The sequence below is a fragment of the Neophocaena asiaeorientalis genome, unplaced genomic scaffold (genome assembly GCF_003031525.2).
Source record: "Neophocaena asiaeorientalis asiaeorientalis breed wild unplaced genomic scaffold, Neophocaena_asiaeorientalis_V1.1 scaffold461, whole genome shotgun sequence".
In the NCBI taxonomy this organism is placed as follows: Eukaryota; Metazoa; Chordata; class Mammalia; order Artiodactyla; family Phocoenidae; genus Neophocaena; species Neophocaena asiaeorientalis.
This window is the reverse complement of record NW_020173230.1, coordinates 130,133-157,948: the sequence shown is the minus strand read 5'-3', so window position 1 is coordinate 157,948 and position 27,816 is coordinate 130,133. Positions and strand designations below refer to the sequence as shown.

The 27,816-nt window shown below is 47.5% G+C and overlaps 2 protein-coding genes across 8 annotated transcripts; both read left to right on the top strand.

Annotated features, from left to right (window-relative positions):
• The first annotated feature begins 286 nt into the window (after positions 1–286).
• On the top strand, positions 287–13,955 carry ZDHHC4 (zDHHC palmitoyltransferase 4). 5 transcript variants are annotated; one of them, XM_024745304.1, is made up of 8 exons: positions 287–365; positions 828–995; positions 1,658–1,781; positions 2,958–3,031; positions 3,530–3,708; positions 5,959–6,084; positions 7,755–7,999; positions 13,615–13,955. In XM_024745304.1, the coding sequence occupies exons 2-8, from the start codon at positions 937–939 to the stop codon at positions 13,903–13,905; spliced, it is 1,098 nt and encodes a 365-aa protein (XP_024601072.1). In that variant the 5' UTR covers positions 287–365; positions 828–936; the 3' UTR covers positions 13,906–13,955. The 5 variants fall into 5 exon arrangements, with proteins under 5 accessions (XP_024601072.1, XP_024601078.1, XP_024601075.1 ...); XM_024745310.1 differs by having other exon boundaries at positions 299–365; positions 828–1,021; XM_024745307.1 differs by lacking the exon at positions 287–365 and adding an exon at positions 384–631.
• A 1,347-nt stretch (positions 13,956–15,302) lies between these two features.
• Positions 15,303–27,500, top strand: INTS15 (integrator complex subunit 15). Of its 3 annotated transcripts, none has more exons than XM_024745303.1 (6): positions 15,303–15,562; positions 16,004–16,225; positions 18,256–18,421; positions 22,604–23,128; positions 23,922–23,961; positions 26,874–27,500. In XM_024745303.1, exons 1-6 carry the CDS (start codon positions 15,371–15,373, stop codon positions 26,884–26,886), a joined length of 1,158 nt encoding a protein of 385 aa, XP_024601071.1. In that variant the 5' UTR covers positions 15,303–15,370; the 3' UTR covers positions 26,887–27,500. The 3 variants fall into 3 exon arrangements, with proteins under 3 accessions (XP_024601071.1, XP_024601069.1, XP_024601070.1); XM_024745301.1 differs by having other exon boundaries at positions 26,685–27,500; XM_024745302.1 differs by lacking the exon at positions 15,303–15,562 and adding an exon at positions 15,585–15,803 and having other exon boundaries at positions 26,685–27,500.
• Positions 27,501–27,816: the final 316 nt, after the last annotated feature.

The following is a 27,816-nucleotide window of genomic DNA, read 5'->3' as shown; positions in this document are numbered from 1 at the left end:
CCATGACTGGGCTCTACCCAGGCCGGTGGGCGGCTCGGGCCGCTTCACAACAGCGGCGTCCTCGCCCGCACCAGGCCTGGGACAGTCTCTTTGTAAGATTTCTGGCAACGGCTCTATAAAGTTGGACCTCCCAGCCGTCAGACTTGACCACATTCTGGAGGAATCAAGGCGAGAAGCTAAAGACTACTCCGGGGGCGCAGAACACGAACCGCAGCCCCGCCCCACCAGCTGTCCGCACACACCTCCGCCGGAAGTCGGCCTGGCCGACGGCGTCGCGTGATGACGTCACGCTTCCGCCGGAAAGTCTTGGGGACGCGCTCTAGAGGCGCGGACCAGGTGCGGCTGGCGCTAGGCTGGTCTCGGCGGTAAGTCCGCCTCCACTGGGCTGTTAGACACCTGGGCTGGCACAGGGCCCTTCGTCTCCCTGTTTGACTCGCCCTTCCCCTTTGTGTATGGAGCTGCAGCCCCACGTCCACCGCTCCCGGCGCATAGATCTTCTGCACCTCCCATCCCCCCAACCCCGGTTTCGGCTCCCGGGGAAAGCTCCGGCCAGGCCCACCCGCTGGGATCTTCGGACGGAGAGTAACATCGGGAATGCTTTTCTGTTGGGTCCCCAGCGTGGGCTCCTCAGGTATAGGGATAAACACCGAGATCCAAGGCTCCCGGGTTATTACTTCCCAATGAGCTTTTTGTCTAGAAATCTTACAGCCCCGTACATCCTGCGGGGTCTCAACATCCCTTGACTTCGAAATTCTTTTACACAATGTATTCCGCCCCTGACTCCTAGCCTGTCATATTATGTGAGGGTTGAATTGATGTCTTCGCAGCCAGATCCAGCTTCCTAGAGGAGCCATGTCTCCTGCAGCTTTGGGTGCCACCTGTTGTGCCGGGCGCACGCCGCTGAACAAGAGGAGATGCCGTTTGGATTCTCCGTGAATGTTCGGAGGAGGAATGCCAGAGCTGCCGGCTGAAAACTATCCAAACAAAAGAAATATGTAGGCTGGGGACCCTGAATCACTTCGTGAGAATTGCTGCTCTTTGTTTCCTCTGTCTTATCTCGTGAGGAGTTTCTAGTTTGGTTATCTTAATTGGAAGTTCTGCCCAGAACCATATCTGCCAAGGCCAATATTAACCATTTCCAGTTTCTTAATACAGGCCTGTGTGTTGACTCTGGTCCCCCTGGGTGATCCCTGATTGTTGTGGTCACTGTCCTGGAGGGATCTTCATAGGACAGCATGCCTGATCCTGGCTGGGGGCCCCTGACTGCCTCTGGTGGATGCTTGTTCCAAGAGCAATGTCAGCAGATTCTTTTGGGTACCTTCATATCAGTGTCATTGTGAATATTTATATTCAGGGGAGTAAAAGACTGATTTATCGTTGTGGGAGGGAAGGGGGATGCATTTTGCATATTCTTCCCCACTTATTTTGGGATTTGCAGGCAGGAGATGCCACAAGGCAGACCACAGTGGTTTGATTAGGAAACTTTTGAAGGGTGACCAGGTGGGAAGCCCCACTGAAAGACAATTTGTGCTTGAAGGATGAAGAATCCTGCTTGGAGTCACTTAGGGAATTGGAGTCACTTAGGGAATTGATGTCTGAGAATATGTGTTGGACTGTATCCCTCAGTAGTAGTCACACTCCTTCTGTTCCTTTGTAGCCCCAGGATGGACTTTCTGGTTCTCTTCTTGTTCTACTTGGCTTTTATGCTGATTGGTGTTGTTACGATCTGCATCTGCTCGAAAACCCATTGCTTTAAAGGCCTGGTCAGAAGAGGAGCACAGGTAACAGTGATGGTTGGAGACCACGGGATTTTGAATACCACCAGTCTAAAAGGCTCACCAGTTTTCTGTCAGAACAAAAAAGAGATGCCATTTTTTATTCGTTCGTTCACTTGTCCTTTCATTTATGGCACTTGCGGTATATTCGAAAGTCTCTCTCTTTCTGTTTTGTTACTGTTGAAAGTAATCTTTTTTAAACAAATTTATTTAATTTATTTATTTTCCTTTTTTTTGGGCTGTGTCGGGTCTTAGTTGCAGCACACAGGATCTTTGTTGAGGTATGCGGGATCTCTTCGTTCCGGTGCTTGGGTTTCTTTCTAGTTGCGGCGCTCGGACTTCTCTCTAGTTGTGGTGCGCGGGTTTTCTCTCTCTAGTCGTGGCGCGTGAGCTCCAGAGCATGTGGGCTCTGTAGTTTGCAGCACGCAGGCTCTCTCGTTGAGGCTCGTGTGCTCAATAGTTGTGGCACGTGGGCATGTGGAATGTTAGTTCCCCGATCAGGTAATGAACCCGCATCCCCTGCATTGGAAGGTGGATTCTTTACCACTGGACCACCAGGGAAGTCCCAAAAGTAATCTTTTGATGATGCTTTAAGAGAAGATAGCATTCTCAAGGTTGGCTGTTTTTCTCTAGAGTTGATGCCTGTAGTTGGGCATGGATGTGAGCAGTGTCTGCCTGGAGGGGCCTGATGGGTGAAACTGGGGGTAGTGTGAGTAGAAAGCTGAACATCGGGCTGCCCACACTCCTCCAGGGATCAAAGTGAGCAGAATTGGGGTGAGCAGCCTTGGGAAGGGGTTGGCCTGGTGGGGGGACCTGGGCTAATGCTCCGTGATCTGGAGGTGGACTCTGGAACCTAGGATTGAACCCAAGGCAGGGAAAGGCTACATTAACAGTTTACATCAGCATTACCTGATCCAGCCCCTCTGCTCACCTCTCTTTGCCTGAAGACCCTGACTTAGTGCCTTGTTTGGGGTCAGGATGGAAATGGAGGAGTTGACATCATAGGAAGGGCAGCTGAGGGAAGCCCTCCTCTTTATTCTCACTTAAATCTCTTCTCTGCTCACATGCGGAAACATGCCTTAATATCACCAATATTGCTGGCTGAAAGTGAAGCATCTAATTTGTTTAGGAGTGGGGAGAAAGAGAAATGAAACTGAATCTTTCTCTTTTCTTTTATTTCAGATAATTTCGTATATAATTCCAGAATGCCTTCGGAGAGCCATGCTAAGATTGCTTCATTACCTCTTTCATACACGGTATTTATATTTCAGAGTTTAAGTATTATCTTCTTTTCTGTTTCGATTATTAACTGTTGCTGTCCTCTAGCTGTAGGAGGTTCCTTGTTTGTTTCCAGCGTGATACAGGGAGGGATGCTGCAGGGATCAAGAGTCCTGGGTTCAGAACCTCTACTGACAGATAATCTGCCTTTTATCTCTGGGGTTTTGACATATCAAATTTTAAGTATCAATACTTAAAGAATGGGAAAGTATTGACGTGCGTTTCTGTAAAAAGAAATATATACTGATACTGAGACCTCAGTTCCCAACAAAGATGATGATGATAATAGATAACATTTATTGAGTACTTACTATGTGGTAGGTACTAGGTGAAATGTTTCACATGATTTCTAATGTAATTCTTACTGTTGTCTCAAACCCAAAGGAAGTGGTTGTCCGTTGGTTCACCTCCTGTAGTGTGGTGATTTTTTCACAGAGAAGCCCCTGTGAACAAGTCATGTACCTGTGTCCTTTCAGAAACCACACCTTTGTTATCCTGCATCTCATCTTGCAAGGAATGGTTTATACTGAATACACCTGGGAAATATTTGGCCTCTGTCAAGAGCTGGAGTTCTCCTTGAATTACCTTTTTCTGCCTTATCTGCTGCTGATTGTAAACCTGTTTTTTTTTGCCCTAAGTTGTGAAACAAACCCTGGTAAGTTGAGGCTCTTAGTATAGAAAATGGTGACAGATCAACTGTCTGTCTCACTGAAAGTACTACAAACAAGTAGTGATCCCTCCAAGGGCTTTGCAGAAAATTTGGTATGTAGGGTTTGCATGATCTTTCAGTTTTGAATGGTTTCTAGTTTTTCTTCTTTGTCCCACAGATTATTTAGAACTATTTAAACATTATCACTTAATTGTGTTATATACAGAGCTTGCCGTCTATATAAACTGTTTCTTTTAAAGTTGTTACTGATATTTGCATTATGCCCAGGCATGCGGTCAGTTTCTGTAAATGATCCATGTGTTCTTGAAAAGAGTATTATATTTTCTAGTCCTTGGGCACAGGCAACCATATAAGTCCATTAGATCAAGATGTTAATTATGTTCAGATTTTTTATATTCATACTAATATTTTTGTTTGATTACTGAGAGAGGTATGTGATCTCATCCTGTTGGTAAATTTGACAGATTTTTTCCTTCACATATTTTGAAGCTATTATATGTGTGTGTGTGTGTGTGTGTGTGTGTGTGTGTAATAGTTATATATACTCATATTAGATGTATTCAAGTTTAGAATTAGTATTATCTCTTGAATCTTTTTTCAAAATACAGTGAGCCTCTTTGTTACTAGTAATACTCTTTGCTCTCAAGTCTCCTTTGTCTGATACTCATTTATTATTACACTGTTTTTAGATATATACTTGCTAGGTATTTTTTTTTCCCATCCACTTATTTTAATAAATTAAATTTTTTTATTTATTTATTTTAAATTTTTGGCTGTGTTGGGTCTTGGTTGCTGCGCGCGGCCTTTCTCTAGTTGCGGTGAGCGGGGGCTACTCTTCGCTGTGGTGCACGGGCTTCTCATTGCGGTGGCTTCTCTTGTTGCAGAGCACAGGCTTTAGCTGGGCAGGCTCAGTAGTTGTGGTGCATGGGCTTAGTTACTCCGCAGCAGGTGGGATCTTGCCCCACCAGGGCTCGAACCCGTGTCTCCTGCATTGGCAGGTGGATTCTTAACCACTGCACCACCAGGGAAGTCCCCATTCCCTTATTTTAATCTTTTCTATCCTTGAAGGACCAAATGTCCATTAATTAATGAACAGATAAATAAAATGTGATATACCTATTCGATGGAATGTTATTCAACCATAAGGAGGAATGAAGTACTTATACATCCTATAACGTGGGTGGATCTTGGAAGCATTATGCTCAATGAAAGAAGCCAGATACAAAAGACCACATATTGTATGATTCCATTTATATGAAGTATCCAAAAAAGGCAAATCCACAGAGAGAGAAAATAGATTAGTGGTTGCCAGGGGTTGTGGGATTAGAGAAATGGAGAATGACTGCTGAAAGGATTTGTTTTTGGGGTGATGAAAATGTTCTAAAGTTGATTGTAGTGGTGGTTGTACAACTCTGTGACTATAAAAACCACTGAATGGGGGCTTCCCTGTGGGCGCAATGGTTAAGAACCCGCCTGCCAATGCAGGGGACACAGGTTCGAGCCTTGGTCTGGGAAGACCCCACGTGCCACGGAGAAACTAAGCCTGTGCGCCACAACTACTGAGCCCGCATGCCACAACTACTGAGCCTGCATGCCACAACTACTGAGCCCACGTGCCACAACTACTGAGCCCTCACGCCACAACTACTGAGCCCGCGTGCCACAACTACTGAGCCCGCACGCCACAACTACTGAGCCCGCGCACCACAACTACTGAGCCCGTGCGCCACAACTACTGAGCCTGCATGCCACAACTACTGAGCCTCCGTGCCACATCTACTGAGCCCACATGCCACAACTACTGAGTCCACACGCCACAACTACTGAGCCCGCGTGCCACAACTACTGAGCCCGTGCGCCACAACTACTGAAGCCCACGCACTTAGAGCCTGTGCTCTGCTACAAGAGAAGCCACCGCAATGAGAAGCCCGCACACCTCAACGAAGAGTAGCCCCTACTCACCACAACTGGAGAAAGCCCGTGTGCAGCAATGAAGACCCAATGCAGCCAAAAATAAATAATAAATAAGTTAATTAATTAAAAAAAAACATTGGATGGTACACTTTAAACGGGTGAATTGGGTTTATGAACTATATCTCAAAGCTGTTAATTTAAAAAATAAATTATTTGGAATATTAAATACAGCAGTTTTAGTTGTGCTTTGCCAGGACAGATTGTGTGAACATCTGGTCCACTGTATTGCTCAAAACTGACACTTGTCCTTCCTTTTTTCAGGTACCATAACAAAAGCAAATGAATTACTCTTTCTTCAAGTGTATGAATTTGATGAAGGGATGTTCCCAAAGAACGTGAGGTGTTCTACTTGTGATTTAAGGAAACCAGCGCGATCCAAGCACTGCAGTAAGTCTGGTTCTGGCCCCTCCAGCTCTGCCCTCGCACAGCGGACAAGTGGGCTTCATCTGTAAGGGAATGTTACATAAATCTAGAAGCAGGGCCATTTGACCTCCAGACATGAGATGGCCTCTGTTGGTAGGGGATAGTTAGATAGTGGTTTCTTTGAGATACCTAGAGGTGAGGTCTTGTGTTCTCCTGTAGTGGGTAACCTTCAGCTCTGGGCAAAACAGCCCTTCCTTTGCCACATGGCAGTGCTTGCTGCTCAAGAGATGTTTCTGTAGGATGTTGTGTTTGCAGACTTCAGTCCTGGCAGAGCCTACTCTTCTGGGCAGTGGCCAAGATTCTAGATTAGTGCTGTCCAACAAAAATATAATGTGAGCCACCTATGTGATTTAAAATTTTCTAGTAGCCATGTTGCAAAAGTAAAAATAAATGGGAAAAATTTATTTTAATTATATGTCACTTAAGGTATCTAAAATACCATTTTAACATGTAATCAGTATAAAAATATCATTCGTGGATTTTTTTATATTCTGTTTTCATACTAATTCCTTGCAGTTCTATGGTTTTTACATTTACAGTACATCTCAATCAATAGATACTAATTTTTTTTTTTTTTTTTTGGTACGCGGGCCTCTCACTGTTGTGGTCTTTCCCGCTGCGGAGCACAGGCTCCAGACGCACAAACTCAGCAGCCATGGCTCACGGGCCTAGCTGCTCCACGGCATGTGGAATCTTCCCAGTCTGGGGCACGAACCCGTGTCCCCTGCCTCAGCAGGTGGACTCTCAACCACTGCACCACCAGGGAAACCTGACACTAAATTTTTATTGGAAATTCTTGATCTGTATTTAGATTTCATAAAACTTACAGTTGAAAGAGCTGATTCACATACCGAAGCTATTCTAGACATTCTTAAAAGTTTTTCAATGACTGAATCAGTACCAAAACATCATTTTTCTTGGGACTTCCCTGGTGGCACAGTGGTTAAGAATCCGCCTGCCAATGCAGAGGATACGGGTTCAAGCCCTGGTCCAGAAAGATCCCACACGCCGCAGAGCAGCTAAGCCCGTGTGCCACAACTACTGAAGCCCACATGCCTAGAGCCCATTCTCTGCAACAAGAGAAGCCATAGCAATGAGAAGCCCGCGCACCGCAACGAAGAGTAGCCCCCACTCACCGCTGCTAGAGAAAGCCCGTGCACAGCAACGAAGACCCAACGCAGCCAAAATAAATAAACCAGCATTTTTCTTTAATATCCATGTCTATATTGACATAATGGTTCGTCTTTATCAGAAGAATTGATTTGACTTTAAAGCAAAAGCATCAGTTTTAAAATTATGTCTGTCCAAGTTAATAAGTTCAGTATTATTCACATTGATCTCAAAGGAGCAATGCGTAACTGAAAAACAACTGTGAATTTATCAATATCAACAAAGTATTCTTTCAAGTTTCTCTTGTAGCCACATTTCAAGCCACATTTCAAGTGCTCATTACTCACATGTGGCTACTGTATTGGCTACTGTATTGTCCCCTTCGGTTCTGAAAGCTTGGTGGCAGCAGCTGCCATTGACACTACCAGCTCATACTGCTAGTGTCAGTGTGTGAAACTCTCAGTAGGAGTGCACGGTGTCATCAAGGATCAACGCAGGGTTGTGGCTCCCCCATTTTTGTGCAGGTGTGTGCAACCGGTGTGTGCACCGCTTTGACCATCACTGTGTGTGGGTGAACAACTGCATCGGGGCCTGGAACATCAGGTACTTCCTCTTCTACCTCTTGACATTGACGGCCTCGGCTGCCACCATGGCTGTGGTGAGCACTGTGTTTCTAGTCCAGCTGGTGATGGTGTCGGACTTGCACCTGGAGACTTACATCAATGACTTCGGACACTTGCAGGTGGTTGACACTGTCTTTGTTGTTCAGGTAATTAATATTCAGGTAATTATGTTGTGGGCTGTATGTTTCTGACTTAAGGTTTAAAAATTGGGAAAAGGGCATTTGTTTTCTGAGTCAAAACGTGAAGGCATTCCTTTTTTAAAAAATTGATATATAAATTTTAAAAATCAATATATAATTCACACACCAGGGCTTCCCTGGTGGCACAGTGGTTGAGAGTCCGCCTGCCGATGAAGGGGACGTGGGTTCGTGCCCCGGTCCGGGAAGATCCCACATGCCGCGGAGCGGCTGGGCCCGTGAGCCATGGCCGCTGAGCCTGCGCGTCCGGAGCCTGTGCTCCGCAACGGGAGAGGCCGCAACAGTGAGTTAATTCACACACCATAAAATTCACCCTTTTAAAGTATACAGTTCAGTGGTTTTAGTATATTCACAGAACCACATAACCATCACCACAATCTAATTTCAGAACATCTCATCATCTGCAAAAGAAACTCTTATCTATTAGCAGTCACTCCCCATTCCCTTTTTCCCCAGACCCAGGCAGCCACCAGTTTACTTTCTGTCTTTATGAGTTTGCCTTTTCCGGTCATTTCACATAAATGGAATCATACAATATGTAGCCTTTTGAGCTGGTTTCTTTCACTTAGCATAATATGTTCAAAGCTCATTCATGTTGTAGCATGAATCAGTGCTTCATTCCTTTTTATGGCTAAATAACATTCTGTTGTAATCATTTGAGGAACCACCACACTGATTTCCAAAACATTTGCATCATTTACATTCCCACCAGCAATCTATGAAGGTTCCAATTTCTCCACATTCTTAACAATACTTGTTATTATCTTTTTTTTTATTATAGCCATATAGTGGGTATGAAGTGATACCTTACTGTGGTTTGATTTGCATTTACCCTAATGACTAATGATATTGAGCATCTTTTCATGTGCTCATTGCCCATTAGTATATCTTCTTTGGAGAAGAAAGTTTAAGGGAGAAGCAGCTCATTTTTATTTGGGTTGTCTTTTATTCTTGTGTTGCAAGAGTTCTTTTTTGTATTCTGGACACTTGACTCTTATCAGATACAGGATGTGCAAATATTTTCTCCCATTCTGTTGGTTGTCTTTTCACTTTTTTGGTAGTTTTCTTTGAAGCACAGAAGTTTTAAATTTTGATGTTCAATTCATTTTTTCTTTCATTGCTTTTTCTGTAGTGTCATAGCTAAGAAATCATCGCTTAACCCAAGATCATGAAGATTTACACTTAAATATTCTTTAAAGTATTTTATAATTTTAGCTCTTACATTTAGGTCTTTAATCATTTTGAGTTAATTATTATTATTTTTTTTTTTTTTGCGGTACGCGGGCCTCTCCCTGCTGTGGCCTCTCCCGTTGTGGAGCACAGGCTCCGGATGCGCAGGCTCAGCGGCCATGGCTCATGGGCCCAGCCGCTCCGCGGCATGTGGGATCCTCCCGGACCAGGGCACGAACCCGTGCCCCCTGCATCAGCAGGTGGACTCTCAACCACTGTGCCACCAGGGAAGCCCCAACTTTATTCTTTAGTTTGTGGATATCCAGTTGTTCCAGCATCATTTATTTATTTATTTATTTATTTATATTTTTGGCTGCGTTGCGTCTTCGTTGCTGCGTGCAGGCTTTCTCTATTTGCAGCAAGCGAGGGCTACTCTTTGTTGTGGTGCGCTGGCTTCTCATTGCAGAGCAGGGGCTCTAGGTGCACGAGCTTAGTTGCTCCACGGCATGTGGGATCTTCCCAGACCAGGGCTCGAACCCGTGTCCCTTGCGTTGGCAGGCGGACTCTTAACCACTGTGCCACCAGGGTAGTCCCCCAGCATCATTTACTGAAAAGACTATTCTTTGCCCTTTAATTTACCATAATGTAAAAGTCAAAGCCATTCTTTAAAAACTCATTTGATTGCTAAAAGATTTCTATTTCATTTATGGGAAATGGCTTACGAGCAGTCTTTTTTTAGGTAACTGCCTAATTCTCCTTGAGTGTTTTTTTCCTTTTGTTTCAAAGAAAATAAAATGAGCAAGTGGGACGTATTAAATGAATGCAAGGTTGGTTCAATATTGGGAAATTGATTAGTATCTTATACAGCATTATTAAGTATTAGGAACAATGATATTATTTCTCTAGATGCTGAAAAGCCTGTCAAAAAAATTCAATACCCATTATAATAAAAGCACTTAGAAAATAGGAATTGAAGGATATTGTCTTAATATGATAAAATACACGCATAGTCCTAAAGCCTGCATCTTTCTTTTTAACTCTTATTTTAAAATAATGATAGATTTACAGGAGGTTACAGGAATCCTGTGCACCCCTGAGCTCCTCTCCCCATGCCAGAATCCCTATGCAACCACAGCGCAAAAGCAAGAAATTGACATTGGCACAGTCCACAGTGTCAGTTATATATGTGTTCGTTTGTGTTGTGTGTGTAGCTCTGTGCAGTTTGTCACGTGTAGCTTTGCGTAATTGCCACCACAACTAAGGTGCTCTTCTGTCCATCACCACAGACTCCCTGTGTTATCCCTGATACCCACATCCTCCTCCCCACCTCCCTAATGCCCGGCCACCACTCATCTGTTTTCTATCTTTGTTATTATGTTATTTATAGTTACATACATGGAATCCTACAGTAGCATTTTGTGATTGGTTTTTTTCACTCAGCACAGTTTCCTTGAGATTCATCCTAGTGGTTGCATGTATCAGTAGTTCATTCCTTCTTACTGCCGTATAGTTTTCCGTGGTGAGAATGGATCACAGTTTGTTTAATGAGTTAGCCTTTGAATGACATTTGGGTAATTTCCAGTGTTTGGCTATCACTGACGAGGCTGCTATGAACATTGGTTTAGAAGCTGCTGTGTGAAAAGAAGTCTTCAGTGTGATTGTTGGGTTGTATGGTAAGTACATTTTAAGTTTTGAAAAGGAGAACCACACTGTTTTGCAGAGTGCTTGTACCTTTCTACATTCTCCTCCCCAGGGACGGGGGAGTAAGTGGTTTCTCTGCATCTTTGCCAGGTTTATCATTATCACTGATTTTCACTTCAGCTGTTCTCATAGGTATGTCATGATACCTCCTTGTTGTTTTAACCTTGAGTAGTTTTTATTCTCAAGTTTTTTCCCAATTATGTAAATTTGTAATCATACTGAAAAGTTAAAAGAATAACAGAGTGACTACCCATATACCTTCCACCTAGATTTTAAAATTGTTAACATTTTAATCTGTTTTCTTTCTATACGTGTGTATATATTTCTCCGTATTATTAGAAATAAGTTGGAGACGATGTTGCTTCACCCCTAAATACCTGAGCATGCATTTTTTCAGAATGTCAACATTCTCATACGTATCTACAATTCTATTATCCCATGTAAGAAAAGTAATAATAAATCTATATACTCTCTAGTCCATATTCAGATTTCCCCGTTGTTTCAAGTATGTCTTTTATAGCTCTTCTACCTCCTTGAACCAGATTCCATTTTATAGTTATGCATTACATTTGAATATTATGTCCTTTTATTCTAAAATAATGCCCCTGCTTTTTTTTCATTAAATTGACATTTAGTAGTCTAGTTATCTTTTAAAATGTCCCATGTTCTAGATTTTTCTTTTCCTAATTGTCATCTAATTTTTCTCTTTCTTTATATTAGTGTAAACTGGAAGTTAGTTCTAGAGCCTTGATTAGATTCAAGTTAAATGTTTTTGGCAAAAATGCTTCCTAGGTAGGGATGTGTATTTCATAGTGCATCCCATCAGGTGACATAGGAGCAGTGAAGCCCAGGTTGATTCATTGGTTTACGGAGGTGACCACCAGTTCCCTCCACTCGTGAAGTGCATTTTCCCCTTTGCAATGGGTAATCTTGTGTATATGGTTTTGTTTTTGTATTTAGGACTTTCTTTAGGATAGATTTCCAACAACATAAATACTGGGTCAAAGACTGACAACATTTATAAGTCTTCCGATATTTATATATGTTATCAAATTGCTTTTTAAAACCTGTGGTTAGAGCAGGCTGTAAGTGTTCCTTTCACTGCATAAGAGCAGGCATTGATGATGCCTGGGATGGGAAGTGCTTCTAGTTTGACAGAATATGGTTTACCCTTTTTTACAAATTACATTTCTTTCATTACTTTTGATTACTTTCCTTGTCTGTCAGTCATTGGTATATCTTTTTTTGTGAATTCTGCCCTTTAATTGTTTACCTATTTGATATTAGAATAACTTTTGATTTGAGGTCTTTGGATAATAATGGTAGTTCATTCTTGTTATATTTGTTTTCTGTTTGTGTGTCTCATTTTTTGTTGTTTAAAAAGCTTTAGACATTCTTCCTCATCGAATCTGTCTCTTTTCTTTGTAACTTCAGTTAGCAAGTCTCGCCCATCGGGAGTTTTGATGGAGTTTTGATAAGTCTCTACTTCTTTTCTGCTAACTTTCAAAAATATTGAACTCTTTCAGAATTATTTGTCTATCATAAAAACGAACTTATACAAATTCAAGTAGTCCAGAACTTTTAGGGGTCGGGGGAGGTGGGAGAAATAAGTGAAGGTAGTTATTCCAGTTGAAAGATGAATAAGTCCTGGGAATGTAACTTACAGCATGGTGACTGTAATTAACAATACTGTATTGTACATTTGAAAGTTGTCAGGAGAGTAGCTCATAAAGGTTCTCAACACACACAAATTGTAACTGTGAGGTGACAGATGTGTTAACTGTTATTGTAATCATTTCATTATATAATATATATAATCATTATGTTGTATATTACATGCACCTTAAACTTTCATAATGTTACATGCCAATTGTATCTCTACAAAGCCGGGGGCGGGAGAGAAGAAAATTTAAAACATCTTGGACAAAAATAAAATATAAACTGGGAATTATTCCCCTCCCCTCCCAACAGTTTCATTCTCCAGAGACAACCACTTTTATAGTTTGGTGTACATTTCAGGCTTTTTCCTCTATGTTTATTTATATGGCCATACACTTTCATGGAGTTGGTTTTGTTTTTACACAAATAGGATTCCATTGTGATTTTTGCATTTTGTCTTTCTTGTTGGGCAATATATTGCCAACATCTTTTCCAAATTAGTACATAGACACTGACCTAATTTAAAGGCTCCTTGTTGTTCCATAGTATGACTATCCCAGAGTTTTACTCTTCCTCCTGGATGGACATTTAACTTGTTTCTTTTGGGAAGAGGGGCTATTAAAATCAGTGCTACAGTGAATACCCTTGTACATGTATTTCTGTGGTCGTATTGTTTTCAGAGAGAGATTGATCTCTTCTGTCCGTCTGGACTTTATGTTGATGCATGAACTAAGATCTACATTCATTTCTCTGTTTATTTTCTGAATAGCTAACTGGCATCATCTCCTGAGTGTCCTTCCCCTTTTCCTTCAATGCACACACTTAATTTATCCCATATGAAATTCTTCCTGGGAGGTTTGTCAGTGCTGTTTTTGGTTCTGATTTTGTGTTCAGTGGGTCAGATGTGTATGGAGGTGGGGGAGCTGGGAAGGCAGTTCTGAAGTGTATATGGACGTGACCATGGCCGGTGGTTCCTGACCCTGACTCGTGTCACAGCCTAGCTGCCTAACGTGCTGCTTCTTCTTTGCCCCCAGTACCTGTTCCTGACCTTCCCGAGGATTGTCTTCCTGTTGGGCTTTGTTGTGGTGCTGAGCTTCCTCCTGGGGAGCTACCTATGCTTCTGTCTGTACCTGGCCGCTACCAACCAGACCACTCACGAGTGGTACAGAGGTGCCCGAGCCTGGTGCCAGCATTGCCCCCACGTGGCCTGGCCCCCGTCAGCAGAGCCCCAGGTTTACCGGAACATTCACTCCCGTGGGCTTTGGAGCAACCTTCGCGAGATCTTTCTACCTGCTGTTGCACATTACGAGAGAAAGAAGAAATAAGAATGGGAAGAGTGTTACTGCCTTTTAAATACAGTATATGTTTATTTATACATATGGATACTTTCTTCTTTTTTAAAAATTTTTTATTTATTTGGTTGCGTTGGGTCTTCGTTACTGCATGTGGGCTTTCTCTAGTTGTGTCGAGCGGTGGCTTCTCTTATTGCGGAGCACGGGCTCTAGGCGCGCGGGCTTCAGTAGTTGCGGTCATGGGCTCTAGAGCGCAGGCTCAGTACTTGTGGCACACGGGCTTAGTTGCTGCGTGGCATGTGGGATCTTCCCGGACCAGGGCTCGAACCCGTGCCCCCTGCACTGGCAGGCGGATTCTTAACCACTGCACCACCAGGGAAGTCCTGGATCCTTACTTTCTAAGCATTGGTTTCTTTCTTTTTTCCCGGTTTCCACTGTGTTTATGAATTGGCTCTCAGTAGCTAAGGAAGGGAAGGGAAAACTAGTGTTTACTGAGTGCCTAAGCTTTGCCAGGTGCCATGCTAATAAACCCTGGGGCAGAAATACCCCTTGCTCATCCTCTGTTCATTCAGCCGGCTGGAGTGGAGCATCTCTAAAGTCCTGGTGCCAAGGGGCTCAAAGGTGAATTCCCAGAGGTTCCAGTTGACCTTGGTCTCCCACTGGGCTCCTGGACAGGAGGGGCCTTATGGCTGTGTCCCCTGATATGCAGGAGGGTCTCTGTGACTTGAAGTTGTCTCAGCTGCACCCTCTTTAATGTCCTTTCCATCTTTCCCTGGGAAAAGCCTTGGCTTTTTTCATCTCCTTGACCACACCCAGCATCCTCTCCTAGGCCCACCCTCAGGCCAGAATGGACCTTTTACAGAAGGCTCATTCCTGTGGCCTCTGGCCTGCCCTCCACTGGCCTCTTGTGACCACATTCAAGTCATTTCTGCCGTTTTTTAAAATCCCAGGCTAGCCCCGCTGTTCATTCATTGCAGAGAGATGAATGCAGGAAAAGAGATTCACAGAAAGTGCTGAGGGTTTTGAGGTCGTAGTGGTCAGGCGCAGGAGACATGATTCCCATGGCCCTCCCAGGCTAGGCGGGGCCCACCTGGAGGGGGCTGGGGAATAGGGACTCGCAGGCAGGCAGGCATCATTTGTCGTCGCAGCCCCGAGTTCAGACTAGATATAGCGTTAAAGATGAACAAGATGAACGGCTGGGGCCTGAGCCACGGCCCTGCACCACCACCCTATCCTTGGAAAAGCTCCATGAACTCACATGTGTAGGCTTTGAACGCCGCGCAGAGAAAGCAAGGGGAGCTCCGGGCGGGCCTTGCGGGGCTGGGGGGCGCGCACAAGACCTAGATTGCGTTCTCTGGTGGATGTGGCCCCCAGCTCGGCAGCTCGGGACCCGCTCGGCGGTCGCGGGGCCCAGGGGCGGGGTTCAGGGGCGGGGCTCGCGGGGCCCGGGGCGGAAGTCCCGCCGCGCTCCCGGCGCCCCGGCCGCAGAGGTGGCACCATGAGCGACATCCGCCACTCGCTCCTGCGCCGCGACGCGCTCAGCGCCGCCAAGGAGGTGCTGTACCACCTGGACATCTACTTCAGCAGCCAGCTGCAGAGCGCGCCGCTGCCCATCGTGGACAAGGGCCCTGTGGAGCTGCTCGAGGAGTTCGTGTTCCAGGTGCCCAAGGAGCGCGGCGCGCAGCCCAAGGTGCGCCGGGCGTCGGGCTGCCGCGTCCCCGATAAGTAAACTCCGGCTCCTTTTTCCTTCTCGGTGACAAGCGTCGGCCAGACCACAAACGCTCTTCGGATCGGGGGCTCCGTCCTCACCCTTGGCTTTGCTCCTTCAGCAGCAGCCAAAATGCCCGTTTTGCGGGGCTTGTGACAACCATGTCTCAATGGTGTTAAAGGAGGAGACTTTAAAGGCCTGTTACCGAGAATCTGAAACCGCTGTAGGTCATCCTGAGCCCCCTGGGGTGATGCATAATGACGTAGAATGGTATTTCTCGAGATTAACAGTAGAGGGTTCTCCGTGGGACCCGGGCTTTAGGGAGGTGAAAAGTTCCCTGGTGAAACCAGTGTTTTCTGTTTTCTCACTGTGTGAAATTAATAGGCCGAATTTCTCATCGCTTCTCCTGGATTTGTTTTACAGAGATTGAATTCACTTCAGGAACTCCAACTTCTTGAAATCATGTGCAGTTATTTCCAGGAGCAAACCAAGGACTCTGTCCGGCAGATTATTTTCTCATCCCTTTTCAGCCCCCAAGGGAACAAAGCCGATGACAGCCGAATGAGCTTGTTGGGAAAGCTGGTCTCCATGGCAGTGGCTGTGTGTCGAATCCCAGTGTTGGAGTGTGCAGCCTCCTGGCTCCAGGTACGTCTCTAGAGATAGCATCTCTGAGAGTCTCTGAAGAGGTGTTTCGTGTCAGAAAGTTTAATTTAATTGGATTTCTAGAGAGGTCTTTTCCATGTGTTATCTCCTTGATGTTCCTGCCCTGTATGCTGATACCCCACACCTGTATATACAGGTGATCACCATTCTTGAGAAAACAGTAGTTTGTAACGGTAAATGAAGGCTCCATCTTCAGAATAAGTGAAAATTAATTTTTCTTAGTTGAAAACAATAAGGTAGGATTTTGAAAACAGCTATGCATGCAGTCTCAAAGATTGGATTCTTTTTTTTTTAAGGTCACTGTGTGTCAAACTGTGGCAGTGTTTGCTTGTTTTTTATACAGTTAGATCAGTAAACATGGGAGTTGTTCTGGGGTGCCATTTCAAAGCTGATGGCTCTTCTAATGGATATGGACATAGGAGCCTTCTACAGTGTTTTTAAATATCTAAAAAAAAAAAAAGTATTTTCATAGTAGACTTCGTGTTAGATAGTTTTTTGGAAGATCTGTTTTGCTTTTTTGTTACTCAGAGTTGTTGAAAAATTCATAATCCACTTAGAGTAATTATTAACTCAAATTTTTGATTAACATCCTCAGCTAAGCTAACAAAATTTACTACATTCCGTTTTTCAAACCTGTTTCATTCCCAAGGACTTGACATCATTTGGGTTTTTTTTCAATTTATTTAAAAGTTTTTCCTGTGATCTTATTTATCTTTAAAATTTGGCTAGTAAAAATATATTTTGTTCTTTGTAATACACAGGTAAATCTCAAGGGAATCTGTACCTTAATGGCCACCATCCTGATTTATGGGACACCTGAATAAATCTTGTGTGTTGTATTTAATGTCAAGATTATCTCTATCCCTTGACAACCTGATGAAGTCAAGTTTAGCATCTTGAAATTCATCATATAATTTTCCATTTATCTCTCATGGTGCTGTTGTGCTGGCATTTTGGCAAAGTGAAAGCAGATGTTAACAGCAGGAAAGGGTCTGGTGGCTTGGGTCAGGGTTTGCCACACTGGGGTGTAGGGCTGCAGCTTCCTCCAGAGAAAAGGGTGGAGATGGCTGGTTTGGTGCGTGAATGAACGATCTGGCCTGATGCCTCCTTGCAGTTTGCCCTGCAGGCCGTGTTGTAGCCCTGAAACTGTAGCATCCTGAACAACGGTTAAATGTCGCTACAGATGGGCATCTGAGTGGGAAGGAAAAAGACAGGAGGGTGGTGATGTAGGGTTCAAAAGTATTAACGGAATCCGTAATAGGAAAGGACCGTAGGAAAATTTGAGAAAGTACTGCTCCAAATCATGTGATAGTTCACAGACTCTCCTAAGTCACATCAAAGTGGTACCAACTGCTAATTTTTACCTCTGGAGTCTCACCTGTAGGGTTACAAAAATTGTCGTTTCCTCACTTGAAGTCAGGAATGATTTTTTCTGAAGTAAACTTCAAAGGTCGGCAGGCCTTTCATGTAAAGGGCAAGATAGTAAACATTTTAGGCTTTTCAGGTCATATAATCTTTCTCTTTTTTAAAACAAATATTTGTTTATTTGGCTGCTCCGGGTCTTAGTTGCTGCATGCGGGATCTTTGTTGCCACGTGCGGGATCTTTAGTTGTGGCATGCAGGATCTGGTTCCCTGACCGGGGATCGAACCCGGGCCCCCTGTGTTGGGAGCGTGGAGTCTTAGCCACTGGACCACCAGGGAAGTCCCTCGGGTCATATGATCTCTGTCACCCCTACTCAGCTGTGCCCTTGTAGTGCAGGAGCAGCCTGAGACAATAGCAAACACATGAGCAGGGCTGTGTTTAAATAAAACTTTATTTACAGAAAGAGGTGGCAGGGTGGATTTGGTCTGTGGGCTTTCGTTTGCCAACCTCTGCTTCAAAGTAAGCTGTTAACGTCTTCTTCCCCTCTTGGAAGGGGTTCTGCCAGTTCTGATCTTCACCGCGTGTACATAGTTGCTAGTCTCCTGGCTCACGACACCTGTAGTTACACGGACTGTGGCTTCTTTCCAGCGGACGCCTGTGGTCTACTGTGTGCGGTTAGCCAGGGCCCTCGTGGATGACTACTGCTGTCTGGTGCCGGGATCCGTTCAGACGCTGAAGCAGATATTCAGTGCCAGCCCTCGCTTCTGCTGCCAGTTCATAACCTCAGTCACTGCGCTGTATGACCTGTCGTCAGGTAAACTTTAAGCAGATTGTTACCCTCACAGTGGCTTCGGCCGATTGCTAGTTGTATTTGCACTGAACACCCAGCCAGCGGATGGCCTTTCTTTTTTTTTCTCTCTCTGAAATGTGTATTTTATTTCAGGCTGAAAGCTAAAGGGATGGGCCACGTGCACCTCTGGAATTTGCTAACAGGGAACTTTCCTTAGTGAGTCCCATTTGCCTGACTCAGAATGGTCCAGGTGGCAGACAGCTAATAAGCAAGGGTCTGGTGTCTGGGACAGATGTGGCTTTCTCCCCAGACATGACCTCTTTTTTTTTTTTTTTTTTTTTTTTTGGTGCAAAGAGTGATTTTTTTCCCCAGTTTTCTACATCCTAAGTGTGCTTTGTCTCCAGACATTACCTTTTTTTTTTTTTTTTTTTTTTTTTTTGTGGAACACACCACTCAGCGTGTGTGGTCTTAGTTCCCCAAGCAGGGACTGAACCCGTGGTCCCTGCATTGGAAGCACAGCATCCTAACCAGTGGGCCACCGGGGAAGTCCCCATGACTTGCCTTTTTATTCCCGACTTTTTATTTTGAAAAATTGCGAAACTTCAGGAAAGCTGCAAGAATGTTACAACAAAGGTTTGTGTATCTCTCACCGAGGTTCCCCAGTTATTAACATTTGCCATGTATTCTTTTTTTTCTCTTTTCCTTTTGCTCTTTCTTTCCCCTTCTCTCCACATACACACTCACAAGTATTTTTTTCCTGAACCCTTGAGCTTGTTGGCAGTGTCAGGTACCAAGTACTTAAATGTGTATCTAAGAACAAGAACATTCCCTTACACAAACATGATATCATTAGCACATGTAAGAAATTAAATACTGACAGAATACTTTTATCGCATATATTTAGCCATTGTTCAGATTTCCTTGATCGTCTCAATAATGTCTTTTATAGCCTTTTTCCCCCCTTTTGAGGGACCAGGAGAATTCGGGATCCAGTCAAGGCTCATACATGGTTGTTACGTCACTTTAGTCCTTTTAAAATAGTTCCCACACAGACACAGAGAATGGAATTGAGGACACGGGGAGGGGTAAGGGTAAGCTGGGACGAAGTGACAGAGTGGCATGGACGTATATGCACTACCAAATGTAAAACAGATAGCTAGTGGGAAGCAGCCATATAGCACAGGGAGATCAGCTCGGTGCTTTGTGACCACCTAGAGGGGTGGGATAGGGAGGGTGGGAGGGAGATGCAAGAGTAAGGAGATATGGGGATATATGTATACATACAGCTGATTCACTTTGTTATACCGCAGAAACTAACACACCATTGTAAAGCAATTATACTCCAATAAATATGTTAAAAACAAAAATAAAACAGTTCCCAGCCTTTAAAAAAACTCTATGATATTGACATTTTTTGAGAGCTCAGGCCTGTTGGTTTGCAAAATGTCCCTCAATTTAGTTTTGTCTGTTTCCTTATGAAAGGTTCCAGTTAAACATTTGTGGCAACAATATTACCCAGGCCGTGATGTGTCCTTCCTGCGCCGGGAGGCAAGTGTGTCTGTTGGCCTGTGGGTGATGTTCTGAGACTTCCTTAGCAAGGTACCAGGAGAGGGCCTCAGGGAGGCCATTAGATGGCATTTGACTTCAGCTGGGAGAAGCCCACGTCCGTCCTCCCTGTCCAGCAGCAGAGCCCTCTGGACCCCCAATAAAGAAAACCAAGAGAAGTTGACCAGCTCTGGTTGAATTGTGGCAGGGGTCTCAGACCCCACCCTCTGGGCCCTGCTGCCCACTTTCCACCCCCAGGAGTGGGTTCCAAGGAACATGGATTGACAGGCACTGAGTCCTTCTACATCTGTGTCCTTGAATGACCCCCACAGCCCTTGCGGCCCCTGGCTAGGGCTGCTGCCCTCGCTTTGCATTTGGGGAAGGTACAGGCCTCGCCCTCGTGAGCAGCTTTCTCTGCAGAGGCAGACCCGAAGCCCGCTGTTCTAGTTCAGGTTCCTCCTCTGCCCTCAGCTCTGGCCGCTCAGAGGGCTGGCAGGTAGCCTCTTTCTTCTCCTGGTCAAATAGCTAACCCAGCTGCTGGAAAGCCTTAACAGCATTCTCCACTTTTGTTCAGTCCAGCATTGGTCTCCTGGCAGCACCCTGATTGTATTTGATTCTCCTTTTATTTGTAACTCTCTTCCTTGCCGTTAGACTTTTTAGTTCTCTTGAGAAAGTTCGCGTGGACCTACCATGAACGTTTAAGTGCGTATCATACCCGCGCGTAATTGCATACTTTGCTTTCGTCGCTGCGTGCTGCTTGCTGGGATGGGTGGCAGGGCTTGTAGGCGTCCCGCTGCTGGAGTGGAGTCTTCCCTGGTGCTCTCCTAAGAGGCTTCTCAAGAGCTCTTAATAGCTAGGAACGGTATTTAGGCCTTTTATGTTCCCATAGGAAGGATTTGCAGCATCGTAGTTGCTCTCTCAAGTCATCGGTTATTCCAGGGCGACAAGGACAGAAATTGGCCTTAACATTGGGAATGGATTCATTAACATATGGAGAAGGAAATAATGTTCAGAAAATACCACTAACGTTCTAGGATGGACATGAGACGTGGTATTTTTCTCTTAAGTCAGTTTGCCAGTCTGACATGTCAAGTCTTTTTTTTAAACCACTCTGTCGAGGTAGGATTGACGTAGAGAGAGCTATATATTTATATGTACAATTGGATGAGGTTGGAGATACGGAAATCCCTGGCTCCATAGTGGTGGCCCAGAGGGTGGGCCTGAGTCCGCTGGCAGCAGGGTGCTTGCCGCTGCTCTTGGTACTGTGGCTGACGGGCGTCTGTGCCTCCGAAGCTGTGAAACGGAAGGGGCTTACCTAACCAAACAGAACACCCTCTTGCCCCAGTGTCACAGGGAACCTGGGTCTCTGCATACGAAGGTTGTGGAGATTATTCACGCAAGTACACACACTCACGTGTACACAGCATGTGTGCATACGCCACCTTCAGGCTCTGGAGATGCCCCAGCTAGACGTGTGTGGGGCGGGGGAGGGGCTGGGTTGCTGGAGGAGCGGGCCTGAGACTGGTGTGTCCCAGACAGAAACGTTTCGGGGAGTCAAGGGGCCGGACACAGGGTCACCAGTGTTTATTTTGCCAAGTAAAGGTCATAGACGACAACTCCCTCTTGTCACCGTGATTTCGTAGCAGAAGGGAAGGGCGTGGGTCAGCCCCCAAGCAGTAGACAGTCCCAGGGGAAAGACCGGTGTCTCCTGAGGAAGAGCAGTTGGAGACTTCACACCAACACGGGGCTCACTCTGCCCCTCAGTCTCTCTTCTCATGCTTGGCTCTGGACCTCAGCAGCCCGGAAGGGGCTCCGTCATCCCCAGCTTCATGAGCTGAGGTGTGCACAGCCCCAGAGGCAGGAGGCTGGGGACCCGCTCCCACACACACACAGCCTAAGGGCAGTGTCCGCTGACCCCAGCATGGGCGGTGTAGCCTAGTGGTAAGAGCTGGGCCACCTGGGGTCGGGTCTGGGCCCACCACGTAGTTTTAATGAGTCTGGAGAAAATGATTTAACATCTCTGTGCCTCAGTTTCCTCATCCTCTGTATAATAGATGGTTTGTTTGAGGATTAAGTGAGTTCATCTGTGGTAGGACTTAGCCCGGTGCCTGGCACGTCATAAACTCAGGATAAATATCAACTTTTGTCTTTAAAGTTACTGTTCTCTGTCTTGCCATAGAATGTACTAGATCTCAGGACTCACAGGAGGCCAGGCCTTGCTTAGAGGTTCCAGGTTTGGGGCTGGGATGGCTCCTGGCAGCGGACAGACCGTTGTCTGGACTTTGAGCTGCTCCCTGACGGCCCCTGTAGCTGTCACCGTACCACCGAGGGGACACCAAACACAGGGATGAAACCTACTCACAAGGGAAGGGATGAAGTGTGGTGGTGGTAGTTCTGGACATAGATAGTGGATCACAAGGCATAATGGAGTTCTAGGGAATTGTTGGTTTAATGTGTTGAACCCAACCATGGCCAGGCCTTCCTAAGTCGGGTGAGAGCCCAGCCCTCTCGGAGGGGACGTTCCAGGAGAGGAGACAGAGGGTAGGTGAGGACAGAGGTGCGCCATCCGGCTGTCAGGTGATGAGTACTGCGAGCTTGAAGGTCTGTCTGTCCCTGTCTCCTGTCCGTGGGGCTGAAGACCCTCCTGACATTGTTTTGCAGACGATCTCATCCCACCGTTGGACTTGCTTGAGATGATTGTCAACTGGATTTTTGAGGACCCGAGGTTGATTCTCATCACTTTTTTAAATACTCCGATCGCAGCCAATCTCCCAATAGGATTTTTAGAGCTCACCCCGCTCACTGGATTGATCCGCTGGTGTGTGAAGGCCCCTCTGGCTTGTAAAAGGAAGAAGAAGCCCCCCTTAACCAATGGCCCCGTCACTGCCAAAGTCGCCAAGGACTCGGGGGGGACGGACAGAGACCCCCACCTCTTGTACTCGAAGCTCCACCTCAGCGTCCTGCAGGTCCTCGTGATGCTGCAGGTGCACTTGACTGAGAAGAACCTGTACGGCCGCCTGGGGCTCATCCTGTTTGACCACATGGTCCCGCTGGTGGAGGAGATCAACAGATTGGCGGATGAACTGAACCCCCTCAACGCCTCCCAGGAGATCGAGCTCTCCCTGGACCGGCTGGCACAGGCTCTGCAGGTGGCCATGGCCTCCGGAGCCCTGCTGTGCACGCGAGGTGGGTGATTGCCTGCCCAGGCCTCCCGGGGGCGGGTCACCACCACCCGCCGGAAAGAAAATCGGGGCTCCTGGACGAGGGCTGTTTTCCGCTTTTAGGACTTCTTTCCTCTCAGTGAACGCAGGGTAGGTGGGCGGAAGTTGCAGGACGTGCCCAGGTCGGATCCTGTGGCCGTGGCATCTGGGTGTCTCCCGGCTGTTTTGCCCAGGCCTGGGGATGCCTCCAGAGCACAGATAATAATGGCTTAATCTCCTTCCTCTCAGGGAACCTTTTCTTTTTCTGCAGTTCTTTTGCATTGCGGCATAATTTACATACAATGAAATGCACCTGTTTAAGTGCAGGGAACATTCCCATCACCTGTTCAGAGGGCTCCTTAATTCTGCATTTCAGTGCTTGAACTCGCCCAGAAGAATGATCTGATGCTAATGACACACTTCTGTTTGCTCTCTGACTGCTGGCTCACAGACGTTGCCTGAGGCCCATGCAGTCGTCCCCTGAGATGGGTTTCCCTCTTATCTCGCTCTTAGCCTTGGGCGTCTGATCTCTTGTCTCTGGGCCTTTTCCCAGCCATCTGACAAATTGCCAGTAGAGCTGCCCCCTTTCCTAAGTGACGTCTTCTGTTGAGGGCGTGTGTTAAAGCAAAACTGGAAGAAAAAGAGAGCCCCGCTTCTAAATGGTGCTAGGAAGGTGAGCATCAGGTACTGTTACTGCCTCGCTAGCATCCTTGAACATCAGCAAACCTCACCTCGTCATCTCCAGGCCGTTCCTTAATTCTGTGTCTCCTTCATTTCAGATGACCTGAGAACCTTGTGCTCCCGGCTGCCCCATAATAAGTAAGTATCCTCCCAAGACTTCTAGCTGGGTGGGGGCGGGGGTGGGTGAGGGAGTGGTGGGGTGCAAGGCAGGGCGGACCCCTTGTCCTGGCTTCTTGGGGAGAGCTGGTTTGCAGGGTCTAGAGCGTCTGTGAATAAGGGGCCCCTCAGAACCTGACAGTAAGTGGGGGAATGGATGTGATAGCATAACACAGAAGAGGAGGCCCAAGCAGGGAGTCCATCAACGAGGTAAGAAAAGTGGCCATCCTTCTGGGCGTCAAGGAAGAAGCCAGAGCGAACTCGGGGGGCCTTTACTGCTCACTAAGTCAGCGTGCGTGTGGGTCGTGGTGATGGTGCGCGCACGGCCCTCAGGGAAGTACTGTGTCGGTTAGGCCAGCGCCTTGGTCTCGGGTGGCACAGACCGGGTTCTGAGCGTGGTTCTGTCTGTGGTTTGCTGTGACGCCGGGGCTGACTCTTTTGCCTTGGTTTCCCCCCTTGTAAAATGGGGACCGTAATTCACCTGCCTCCCAGGGTTGTAGTGAGGTATAAATGAGGTGGTGTTTGCAAAGTTGTTTGTCCACAGCACACGGGAGTCTCTCCGTAAGTGGTCGTTATTGTCCTAATGTGGGGGGAAGCAGTGGTAATAGTGGTGAAAAGCAGGAACTGTGTGGTCATAACAGCTTCTGGTGAGAATTCCACCCCTACTACATCCTATCTGTAAGACCTTGGGCAAGTTCCCACTACCCCTGTTTTCTCTATAAAATCAAGAAAACAATAGTACCTGCCTCAGGTCCCCCTGCCTCCCCTGCCCTGCTCCCCTCGTAGGAGTTTTGTGAGGATTAATTGAGTAAAAACATAGAAAGCACTTAGAATGGTACTTGACATGTAAACAACCTTTTCCTTTGTGCACAGCTTTTATGTAATGTTTAATGTTTTCAGGGCATTAAAATGTGATAGGGTATGAATCATTTATCATCTCAGTGTTACAACTAGGGGTCCCCATGGGAATCCTCTGGAACTTCTAACAGCTCCGAGGGCCCCCCACCCCCACCCCGCCAGGGGCCTGTAGCTGCTGCTCCAACGTACAGCCCTGGGCCCCAGTCCCCCGGGGCAGCCTGACACTGACGTGGGGAAAGAGTGGCCGCAGTCGCTTGGACTGCCTCTTTGATTTCTGATTGTTCCTTTGGTGTTAATTGTCTTCTGGACTAGACCAGAAAGTTCCTGAAGCCCCTCCTCTCTGTGGCAGGGTGTGCAGGTTCAAACAAGCACGTGACCTGCATTTTGCCTCTGCAGTGTATTCCCTCCTTAGACTTACTGATTTGTTCGCTTAGTTTCCTTGAATTTCTTACCCAGAGTTATTAAACCGTAGTAGTTATTAAAACGTAGTGAAGAGAGTCAGAAGAGCTTCAAGCCAGTAAAAGGCACCAGCTTTCTTTACACCTGGGTTTACTGCCTGAGCCCCTCCTGGGGGCCCAGGGTACCAGACTTTGTACTTGGCGGGTGGGAGAGAGTGAGGGTCACTCTGCCAAAGACCTAGGCCCGCCCTCCGCTCCGTCTCAGAGCTCCAGGAAGCAGCCAACCGTAGTCAGTCGCCCGAGGGTGAAGTGGCCCGGCGGGGTGGGCTTTCGCTGGGCCAAGCAGGACAGCATGCAGGGAAGGTGTGGCCTCGTGGGACCGGGAAGCTGAGGGGCAAGTGGTGGGCAAGAACGGGACCTAGCAGGCGGGGTTTGGTGACGTGGAGGGACAGTGTACACACTCGAGAGACAGGACCCAGCCAGAGCCACGGCCCTGGGTGAGGCTGGGAGAGCAAAGCACAGAGGCCAGGGGATCCAGGGGGAGGGCAGGGCTGGGGAGGGGCCCTCTGTCCTGAAGGGGTGTAACCAGGGGAGTTGGTTATTTCAGGCCGAGTCCGGACAAGCTAGAGGTGGAGAGAAAGTTAGGCTCTGCTGATCCTGCTGAGAGGGGAGGGTGGCATTAGATAGAATGAGACTAATGAGAGGAAGCTCTTCAAGGGGTCTCAGAAGGGACCAGCATAGGAGGCGACATTGAATTCAGGAGCGGGGAGGACTTCCTGGAGGCAGAGGCTGTTGAAGTGCTGAACCACGGAGAGCGGAGCGCAGGCCAGGGTGGGAGGGGGTTGGGGAGGAGAGTGGGGCCGGAGGGGGCCCTGAAAGTGGGTGAGGGCTGGGTCCAGGCCGGGGCCATTCCTGAGGACTCCGGACGTCAGGGTCATGTGAAAAGCCACCTTCTGTGTGGCTTTGCTTGGAATTCAGTTAGGACTCGGTCATTAGGAGTGACTTGGAGAAGCGTGGCCCTCTGTCCTCTTTGCTGTGGCTCCTCAGTCACAACCCCCGCAGGTGTGGACAGGTGAGGCTGACATCAGTGCACACCTGCATGGTCCCCAAGCCACAGGTGCCAAGGCTGTGTCCGGAGCTTCTGTGGACTACAGGCCCCCTCCCTCCCTCCCCATCGCTGCCGGCAGGATCCCGGCTTTTCCCACCACGGCCCCTCGCCTCTCCGGGCCCCAGTCTGTCAATACATCCCGCTGCCTCCAGGTCATCCCCTCCTGCTGCTACCCAGCCATGAGCCACCCTCCGTCCTCCCTGGAAACTTGGTGTCTGTCCCGGCACAGGAGCAAGGACCACCACGGCAGCCTAGCCTGCCCCCCACCCATAGCGCCACGGGTCGGGCGGATGCCACCGTTGGCACCGTTGGCATCCTAACCCTTCTCCTTGTGTTTGCAGCCTTCTCCAGCTGGTGATCTCGGGCCCCGTGCCGCAGTCGCCGCACGCGGCGCTCCCTCCCGGGTTCTACCCTCACATCCACACACCCCCGCTGGGCTACGGGGCTGTGCCGGCCCACCCTGCCGCCCACCCTGCCCTGCCCACGCACCCCGGGCACACCTTCATCTCAGGCATGACCTTCCCGTTCAGGCCCATCCGCTAGGCTGGCCCCCGCGAACCGCTGAGTGGCACCGTGCCTTCCATGCCTGGTTGGAGGAAGCCTTCCCAGGAAAGGATGACCGATCCATAGGAGAGGGCTCGGGGGGCAGCCGGGCGGCCCCTCCTCGCTGCAGAACCACAGAACCGGGTCGGTGCGGAAGTTCTGCGACGTCGCCGTCCAGGCACCTCCTACCCGTCTCATTCGTAAAAGTCCAGATGGGATCGATGAAAGGAAACGTCCAGCCCTCTGCGGAGCGATGCGGGCATCTTTAAAAGCTGCCAGGGCTGTGAACCTGTGGTCTGGGGTGTCACTGCGGACACGCGCCCTGAGCCTGTGCTGTCGGAGCACTGGTGGAGGAGCAGCGTGTACGAGTCCATGTGTCTGGCCTCCCTCCTTGTGGATGGGCTGTGTCCCGCCAGGAGCACAAGGCACTCCCATGGCTCCGGGAGCGCAAGGCTGAACCGCCGGCATGGCAAGCTCTCACCCAGCACTTGGTCCCCACGGGTCGGGGGAACCTGTGAGCGTGGCCCCCATCAGTAGGGAAAGGAACGTCTCTGTTTTATTGGGGTCTCTAAGTTTTCCTTCCATATGTTCAAATAAATTTTTTCTAAACAGTTTCATAGACTTTATGGCCTGTATTTTTAAAACTTAGTAGCTGTGAGCCTCGGAGATGTCCTCCCCAGTCCGCAGCGATCCTGGTGAGAAGATTGGATACAATTGTAGGCGCTCCTTTTGGCAGAAACGCTGCAGGTGCTCCCCGCACCCTGTGCAGGGCACCCAGGGTCTGTCTGCTTCAGTTACGGCTCCTTTCTTCCTTCAGGAACAAAACTCAGGCCTCAGGAGTTTTCTCCAGCACGCGGTTGGAAGGTATCTGCTCGGAGTTCTCACTTACTGGTTTGGGGAGGAAGGAAAGATAACCAGTAACCCCATGGC